Raw genomic sequence first — 9,715 nt, 5'->3', positions numbered from 1 at the left:
GCCTGGGCGACAGAGCGAGACTCCGTCAAAAAAAAAAAAAAGTAGCCAGGTGTGGTGGCGGGCGCCTGTAATCTCAGCTACTCCAGAGGCTGAGGCATGAGAAGCACTTGAACCCAGGAGGCAGAGGCTGCAGTGAACCGAGATCGCACCACTGCACTCCAGCCTAGGCAACCAAGTGAGATTGTCTCAAAAAACAAACAAATAAAAAACCACAAATGTGTTCAACGTAGTAACAGGCTCCTGCCTCTGTCAATTCCAGGTGTGTGAGCTTAGTCAAATTACTCCACTTCTCTGCGCCCCGGTTTCCTCACCTGTAAAGTGGGGTGCTACGGCTTGCACCACAGAACACTGCCCTGAGGATAGTAAGAGGCCTTCTCAAAGCTGGGTGGTGGCTGCTACTGGAATTTCAGGTCAGTAGCCACGGAGGGGTCTGCTTCAATGTCCCCCCCAGCCTGGGAGGGAGGTTGGACTCCACGTCCCGGCTTGCGGGACTCACAGCCTCCACAGTTCTGGGTACCATGGCCAGGACAGGTGGGTAGACAAGAAGTATAACTTTTTTCCTTCCTACTCCACGTTGCTCCCCGCACTGTAACCACTGCCCCCGGGACACGTAAGCCGAGAAAGGAATGCAGAAGGGATAAACAGGACGCTGGCGACGCAGCCTCTAAGAAATCTTTAATTTCAGCCCGCAAGGAGCCCTGCAGAAGGTGAGGGAATAAATACAAAAGGTTAAGATGCAGCATGCCCAGCCCCCAGCCTGCAAGGGATGGGGGGATGCTTGTGGGCCGCGATTTCTCTCGTCCGCAAACCGGGGCAGGACACGCTGTGAGCCACCGAGCTCTGAAAGTGACAGTGTTTTCCAGTGGTCTGTTACCCCTTGCAAAGGGAAGTCCCTGCACCCCTAGTCCACAGGTTCCTGGAAGGCGTTCCTTCTCCTGTCCACTAGAGTGCGCCAGAGTCCACGCCCGAAGGCGCCTGAAGGATCTACTAGCCCCATCCCAGGGTGTGCGTCACCCACAGAGGGTCCCAGAACCCTGCCCAGGAGGTGACACGCCCGGAGATGGGGCTCCTGAGAGATGCCTACCCACCCAAGTCCTCAGTCCCCTGATTTCTTCACCTTTTCATCCACCCTGGCATCCCAAATGGCCGTTTTGCTCCTTCCCTTTCAAAGGAGGGAAACTGAGTCAAGCAAGGGTAGGAGTACCCTGGGGGGCGGCTGTCCTGGTGAGAGGCAGAGAAGAGAGCGGCCAGCAGCGGGCCGTCCGTCCCCCGACTCACTCGCGTGTGGGCCGAGGCTGGAGAGATAGACCAGGGACACTAGGGGTCCCTGCAGCCACTCCCACCTCCCACCCGCCCGCCGGTGCCGCCTGCCCCAGGTGGGGCCTGGGTCACAGCAGGTTGATCTCGTCCAGGTAGCGGGCGAGCACTGAGTCCCGCACGTCCTTGAAGACCTTGCGGATGTTCTGTGTGTCTGTGGCACATGTGTAGTGGCTGAAGAGACGTCGGGAGCGTGCGCCCTTCTTGCTGCCCTCGGGGCCGTCCACGCACCCGGTGTACATCCTCGTGTACATGTCCAGGATGAACCTCTTGGCTGCCTCAGCATCCTGCTTAGGGCCTGGGGAAACAGTGTGGGAAGGGGGTGAGGACCCTCCCTCTTTGGACCCAGGGGGCCTCTGGAGACCCTCTTCCCTGTAACCAGCACTGAAGGGACCCAGGGATGGCGCCTGTCATTTTTCTGTGCGTTGACTCCATCTTTTGTAGTCATAGCTGGTCACACGACTCTGGCCCAGCCAATGGGAGCACAGGAGATTGTCTCACACGAGTCATGTGACCTGAAATGGACCAATGAGACCCAGCTCTGGGACTTTGGGCAGAACTGTGTTAAAGAGAGACACTCTCTTGGCCTCGCTTACAGCCAGTGCAGTTGGAAGACTGGAATCGCAGAGACAAATATCCCAGGACTGTGAAGATGGCAGCATCAAGGCCAAACGAAGGGAAGAGAGTCCTCTTTTTTTTTTTTTCTTGAGATGGGGCCTTGCTCTGTTGCCCAGGCTGGAGTGCAATGGTGCAATCTTGGCAGTAGCTGGGATTACAGGCGCCTGCCACCATGCCCAGCTAATTTTTGTATTTTTAGTAGAGATGGGGTTTTGCCATGTTGGCCAGGCTGGTCTCGAACTCCTGACCTCAAATGATCAGCCTGCCTTGACCCCCCCCAAAGCGCTGGGATTACAGGCATGAGCCACTGTGCCCAGCCCTGCATAGGGTTTTAACATGAAGATTAAAGAAGCTTTGTAGAGTGCTTCCACCAGTGCGGTAGATGTGTTAGCTGCTGTTATTAATTTTATTATTATTATCATTATTATTATTATTATTTTGAGACAGAGTCTCACTCTGTCGCCCAGGCTGGAGTGAAGTGGCATGATCTCAGCTCACTGCAACCTCCACTTCCTGGGTTCAAGCGATTCTCCTGCCTCAGCCTCCCGAGTAACTGGGATGACAGGCCCCCGCCACCACACCCAGCTAATTTTTGTATTTTTAACAGAGATGGGGTTTTGCCATGTTGGCCAGCCTGGTCTCAAAATCCTGACCTAAAGCGATCTGCGTGCCTCAGCCTCCCAAAGTGTGGTTTCTTATTATTATCACAAATATTATTCAGCACAGCAGAGGGTAGGGCTGGGAGTCAGCAAAGAGTGCACCAGTCACTTGTGCTGGGAGACAAGGATGAGTCATGGGTGGTTCCCTTTGACTTGAATGAAAAAAATATCTACCTTATCCTGTTCCCAAATTCTCTAAACTATGAGCTGATTCCCAGGGCTGCTTGGCAAGGAAGAGGGGCTATCCAGGCCACCATCCTGGAACAACTTGACGTCTATCTCCCAGACCCTGAATCTTGTGGGTATAATTGGCTAAAATTGGCCTCATGGGCTCTGAGACATGACAAGACCAGGGATCAAAACCTGGTGACTTCACCAAAGTTTATGTTTACTGATTGTGGACCTGGTGTCAAGCATGTACTAAGGACTCATCTACTATGGTTGCTTGTATATTGAGGTGAACAGTGTCCCCCAAAATTCATGTCCACCTGGAACTTCAGAATATGACTTTTAGAAATCTGATATTTGCAGATGTAATTAGTTAAGTTAAATTAGGTCATGGCCAGGCATGATGGCTCACGCCTGTAATCCTAGCACTTTGGAAGGCCAAGGCAGGTGGATGACAGATGTGTGGTTGGGCCCAGGAGTTCCAGATCAGCCTGGGCAACATGGCGAAACCCTGTCTCTACAGAAATATACAAAAATTACCCAGGTGTGGTGGTGTGCGCCTGTAGTCCCAGCAACTCAAGAGGCTGAGGTGGGAGGATCACCTGTGCCCAGGAGGTTGAGGCTGCAGTGAACTGTGATCACACAACTGGACTCTAGCCTGGGCAACAGAGCAAGACCTTGTCTCAAAAAAAAAAAAAAAAAAAAGTGGTCATACCAAAGTATGGGCCCTAAATCCAATGACTGGTGGCCTTATAACAACAGGAGAGGACACATAAAGGCATGGTGAGAAGACAGCCATGTGAACATGGAGGCAGACATTGCAGCGATATGTCTACAAGCTAAGGATTGTAGGCCACCACCAGAAGCTGAGAGAGAAGCATGGAATGGATTTTCCCTTAGAGCCTCCAAAAGGAACCAATCTTGCCAATATCTTAACTTTGGACTTCTGTTGTTTTCTGATGTTTTAAGCCACCCAGTTTGTGGTACTTTGTTACGGCATCCCCAGGACATGAAGGCAAGTTATCTCCAAGATGGCTGCCGTCACTTCCTTCCCTCCCTGTATGCATGTGTCATGCTGCCTTCAAGAGATGGAGTCTCTTTCTTTTGAATCCAGGCTGATATGAGTGATGTGCTTGACAAACAGAATGTGGCAGAGTAACGTCTGACACTTCTGAGGCTATCATGAGAAGCAGCTTCCACCTGGGCTGAAGTCTGTCTACCCTGAGGCAGCCATATTGTGAGTAAGCTCAAACCATGTGAAGAGGCTGTGGATCATGAGGCCCCAGATGGACACAGAGAGAACAGGGGAGGTGGAAAAGGAGAGACAGACTAGAAGAAAGGGGAGGAGAGAGAGATGAGATGGGAGAGGGAGGCAGGGAGAGACACAGAGAGAGAGGCCAAGAGTGCCAAGAGCACCAAGGCACCAGACATATGGGGGAAGAAGCCATCTTGGAAGTTTATCTCCAATCCCATAGAGCCCAGCTGATGTCACATGGATCAGAAATGAACTTACCCAGTTCAACCTTTCCCAAATTCCTGACCCACAAAATCATAAGCAAAGGAAAATGGCCAGTTTAAGTCACTAAGTTTGGGGATGGTTTGTTACTCGGCAGTAGCTAAGCAGGACACCCGCCACCACACTTTATCCTCACAGTGGTGTTCTGGGGAAAGTGCTAGTGAATATGTACCTTCCCCACGTTGGTCCCTGGATTAACCACAACTCTGCCTCCCCTTTGTAAAATATACTAAGTGGTGCCCAACACTAGATGGTGTTTCTCTGTAGTTGCCCTGTGGCCCTTTCACCCTCTGGATGGACTGAGAGTTTGTTCCCAAACCTGTTTTTGCCCGTTGAAGGTGTCTTGATTCGTATGCAATTAAAAGAAACGTTATGCAAATCTGTAGCTACAAGTGCCGCATGAAAGAAGGTCGTTGTATTACAAAACTAAGCTGTGTGCTTTGGAAACATTGTTCAAAGCTCTGCTTTAAAAATTAAAGAGAAAGGCCAGGTGTGGTGGCTCGCGCCTGTAATCCTAGCACTTTGAGGCCGAGGCGGGTGGATCACCTGAGGTCGGGAGTTCAAGTCCAGCCTGACCAACATGGAGAAACCCCGTCTCTACTAAAAACACAAAATTAGCCGGGGTGGTGGCTCATGCCTGCAATCCCAGCTACTTGGGAGGCTGAGGCAGGAGAATCGCTTGAACCCGGGAGGCGGAGGTTGCGGTGAGCCGAGATTGTGCCATTGCACTCCAGCCTGGGCAAAAACAGCAAAACTCCATCTCAAAAAAAAAAAAGAAAAGAAAAGAAATTAAAGAAAAAATAGGCTGGGCACGATGGCTCACGCCTGTAATCCCAGCACTTTGGGAGGCCGAGACAGGTGGATCATGAAGTCAGGAGATTGAGACCAACCTGGGTAACACGATGAAACCCCATCTCGACCAAAAATACAAAAAATTAGCCAGACGTGGTGGCGGGCACCTGTAATCCCAGCTACTCGGGAGGCTGAGGCAGCAGAATGGTGTGAACCCAGGAGGCAGAGCTTGCAGTGAGCTGAGATTGTGCCACTGCACTCCAGCCTGGGCAGCAGAGCGAGACTCCGTCTCAAAAAACAAAACAAAAAAAAAAATTAAAGAAAAAATGGATTAAAGAAAAAGAAATTGCTATCCAATTAGGGATAGATGAGATCACTATGAAAGATTAGAAAAAGAAACGTTATGGCCAGATGCGGTGGCTCACGCCCGTAATCCCAGCACTTTGGGAGGCTGAGGTAGGTGGATCACTTGAGGTCAGTTCGAGACCAGCCTGACCAACATGGTGAAACCCCATCTCTACTAAAAATAGGACAGGAAACTACTAAAAATTAGCCAGGCTTGGTGGCACGTGCCTGTAATCACAGCTACTTGGGAGGCTGAGGCAGGAGAATCACTTGAACCCGGGAGTTGGAGGTTGCCATGAGCCAAGATGGCACCACTGTACTCCAGCCTGGGTGACACAGTGAGACTCTGTCTCAAAAAGAAAAAATAGAAGAAAGAAAGAAAAGAAAAAGAATCATTCTTAAAACCTAGGCAGATTCTGGAAATAGTAGACAATCTTTCCAGATGTGCTTTACAACAGTGACCTCTACATAGCAAACCCATGCTTGAAGGATCTTGGCTCAAACCCCAAATGTTGGCCAACAAGCATAAAATAAAATGTTTGGCTGGGCGTGGTGGCTCCTGTCTATAATCCTAGCACTTTGGGAGGCTGAGTCAGGTGGATCAGGAGGTCAAGTGATCGAGACTATCCTGGTCAACATGGTGAAATCCCGTCTTTTCGTACTAAAAACACAAAAATTAGCTGGGCGTGGTGGCGCGCACCTGTAGTTCCAGCTACTAGGGAGGCTGAGGTAGGAGAATCGCTTGAACTCTGGAGGGAAAGGTTGCAGTGAGCCGAGATCACGCCACTGCACTCCAGCCTGGTGACAGAGCAAGACTCTGTCTCAAAAATAAATAAATAAATAAAATGTTTAAGGTGTACGTGATATGCTACGTCTTTTTAGAATTCCTCACTTTACTCAGTTCCAAGGGCCTCTGCTATTTTATTCCATTCCACAGAAGGGAAAACAGATTCAATGAGGTTGGGCAGTGGATGGAGCTGAGTCTAGAACGCGGGTCTGATCCTATGTGAAAGTTCCGGTGACTCCAGGCTGAAGTAGAGTCTGGATTAGCATCTCTCTTCGGAGCTGCTTTTGGGAGTTGAAGGGTATAGAAAGTTCTAGAACTACTTACCCTGGAAACTGGGGAAATAGGTAGCCAGGTGGGAGGTGGGGATTTTCTCCTCCAGGATGTCGGTTTTGTTGAGAAAGAGGATGACGGATGTGCTTTTGAACCAGGGTAGTTCCAGGATAGTCCCAAACAAGGCGAGGCTCTCCTTCATGCGGTTCTGTGTTGGGGGCAGAAGCAGGTTAGTGCTTCAACCAGCCAGGTGGGACAGGAAACCCTCCCATCGCGGAGACGGGGCTGTTGGCTCCAGGGGCATGGGCTCACCCCTCTCTGCCTGGCTGGGGCTGAGGCGGGTGTGCCCGTGTTTCCATATGGACAGCTGCCTGGGTGTGCCTGACATGGTTTTGTGCCTGTGCTGGTTGGAAGTGTGTCCTCCTGAAATTCATGTCCCCCCGGAGCTTCAGAGTGTGACCTTATCTGGAGAGAGATTCTTGAACTCCTGGCCTCCCAGCGTGCTGGGGTTATAGGCATGAACCACTGCACCTGGCCTGGAGATAGGGTCTTTGAAGAGGTCGTTAAGGTGAGGCAATACTAGAATACGGTGGCCCTCAAGTCCGTGACTGCTGTCCTCATAAGAAGAGGGAGACCTGGCCAGGCGCGGCAGCTCACGGCTGTAATCCTAGCACTTTGGGAGGCCAAGGCGGGCAGAACACCTGAGGCCAGGAGTTGGAGACCAGCCTGGCTAACATGGTGAAACCCCGTTTCTACTAAAAATACAAAAAATTAGCCGGGCATGATGGCAGGTGCCTGTAAACCCAGCTACTCGGGAGGCTGAGGCAGGAAAATCGCTTGAACCCGGGAGGCGGAGGTTGCAGTGAGCTGAGATCGCGCCACTGCACTCTAACCTGGGCGACAAAAGCGAGACTCCATCTCAAAAAAAAAAGTACAATAAGGTCTCAAATGCCTTGTGTTATGGGGCACATCATGTTTCCCCAAAATTCATACGTTCAAGTCCTAACCCCCCAGAACCTCAGTGTGACCTTCTTTGGAAACAGGGCCATCACACGAGGAATTAACCCAGATGCGGTCGTACTGGAGTAGGGTGGGCCCTGATCCTAGACGACGGGTGTACTCATTAAAAGAGGATATTGGCCGGGCACGGTGGCTCACGCCTGTAATCCCAGCACTTTGGGAGGCCGAGGCGGGCAGATCACGAGGTCAGGAGATTGAGACCATCCTGGCTAACATGGTGAAACCCCCTCTCTTCTAAGAATACAAAAAAAAAATTAGCCGAGCGTGGTGGCGGGTGCTTGTAATCCCACCTACTCCGGAGGCTGAGGCAGGAAAATGGTGTGAACCCGGGAGGCGGAGTTTCCAGTGAGCTGAGATCGCGCCACTGCACTCCAGCCTGTGCGTGTGCGTGCATGTGTGTGTGCACGCATGTGTGTGCCTGTGTGTGCGTGTGTGCATGTGTGTGCGTGTGTGTGCATGTGTGTGCGTGTGTGTAGTGCATGTGTGTGCGCATGTACATGTGTGTACTGTGTGTGCATGTGTGTGTTCATGTGTATGCGCATGTGTGCATATGCATGTATTGTGCACGTGAGTGCATGCAAGTGTGCACGTGTGTGGTGCATGTGTGTTCGTGTGCATGTATTGTGCATGTGCACTGCGTGTGTACATGTGTCCCGTGTGTGCACGTGTGTATGTGCATGTATTATGCACGTGTCTGTGCGTGTTTGTGTGCATGCATTGTGTATGTGCGTGTGTGCATGTGCGTGTGTGCACTGTAGTGTGTGTGTGTGTGTGTGTGTGTGTGTGTGTGTCTGGGGTCCTGACCAAACAAATGCTGTAGGTCTGTGTCTTGGGTTGCTGCAATCTGACCACAAAAGGCTGAAGGGTCAAGTTCATAGCCATGCTGGGCACACACAGGCCCGTTCAAGAGCAGGGACCCCTCCCTTTCTGCACCAGAGCTTCCTGCTCAGGTGAGGGTCCCTGGGCCAACAAGTGGGCAGGGCGAGGGAGGCGGTGGCGCACCTCCTGGTTGTTCTCCTCCAGGCACTGGTCGTATTCACTCAGTGAGGCCAGGTAGATGAGGGCGATCACGTTCTCGAAACAATGGATCCATTTCTTACGCTCTGACTTCTGGCCCCCGACGTCCACGATCCTACAGGGAACCGAGGTGCCCCCTTTCAGAGCTCAGGAGCCTGCTCCGTGACACCCCCAACCCCCATCACGTCTGGGATATGCCAAGATCCATAATAGCGACAGCAAGAATAGGTGCTAGCCTCTCGTGGATTTGCCATGTCATTCCCGCGAGGCAAGGATGAGTCTTACGCCCATTTTACAGATGAGAAGCCTGAGATCCAGGGAGGAGCGGGGACTTTCCCAAGCTTCTACTGTGCTGGGCTGCCTGCTTTCTACCCCCACATTAGAGGGGAGCAGGTCGGACAGATCTGAGATGTGCCCTGGTGCTGGCTGTGTGACCCGGCGGAGGAAATGGCCAAACATCTCCAAAACTCAGTTTTCCCATCTGTGCTATGGGGCTCCTGTGCTCTGGCTGGCCATGGGCATGTCCAGTGGCCACACAGATGGGAATGAGGGCTGTTCCCAGAGCACATGTCCTCCCCTCCATCTGTGACTCAGCCCCACGCACCATAACAAAAGCCTGAACCCTGCCCCCACCTTCCTGTTCTCTCTCTTCTGAGAAATGTGGGTCGCTGATAACCATCTGTGCGTCATTTCCCTGGGGATGCAACCGTTACTCAGGAAGTCCCAGAGCAGAGGCTTTGGACGGGCCCGGCCCAGGGCCTCAAGCAAGAAGGGACTTGCCCCATTGCACAGGAGGGGAAACCGGGACTGATGATGAAGCAGTTAGGCTGCAGCTGCTGGATGTGTCTCCTGATCCCTGAGACCCACTCCTCCCATGCATCCTCAGAGTCCCTCAAACCCCACATCCAGAGCCAGACAGGGTAAGCAGCCGTCGAGAAGGGGCTCTGGAGACTGAGACGGGAGTGGGATCAGCAACTGACCAGTTGGGAACTGTGGGCATCACCTCTCATCTCGGGTCTCAGTGTCCTCTGAGCCCTCACTCCATTCATTCGTCTCACTCCTGGGCCACACCTAAAAATCACTTCCTTGGCCCAGACTTCCCCATGATTTCCCAGCCTCTACCTTCACTCCTAAACTTTTATCCACCCACCCACCCCATTCATCGATTTATTCACTCATCCATCCACCCATCCACCCACCCACCCA

General features: G+C 52.0%; 1 protein-coding gene across 1 annotated transcript in view; it reads right to left on the bottom strand.

Moving 5' to 3' along the window:
- Positions 1–658: 658 nt before the first annotated feature.
- The window catches only part of GNA15 (G protein subunit alpha 15), a 28,199-nt gene continuing 19,142 nt past the window's right edge, over positions 659–9,715 (bottom strand). Inside the window, exons 5-7 of the mRNA XM_003819253.5 lie at positions 8,495–8,624; positions 6,527–6,680; positions 659–1,615 (exon numbers count right to left, since the gene is read on the bottom strand). Of these exons, the coding sequence (XP_003819301.1) occupies positions 1,389–1,615; positions 6,527–6,680; positions 8,495–8,624 (511 nt within the window). The 3' untranslated portion in view covers positions 659–1,388. The remainder of the gene's footprint in view (positions 1,616–6,526; positions 6,681–8,494; positions 8,625–9,715) is intronic.

The sequence above is a fragment of the Pan paniscus genome, chromosome 20 (assembly GCF_029289425.2).
Source record: "Pan paniscus chromosome 20, NHGRI_mPanPan1-v2.0_pri, whole genome shotgun sequence".
Lineage (NCBI taxonomy): Eukaryota > Metazoa > Chordata > Mammalia > Primates > Hominidae > Pan > Pan paniscus.
This window is presented reverse-complemented; position numbering and strand designations above follow the sequence as displayed.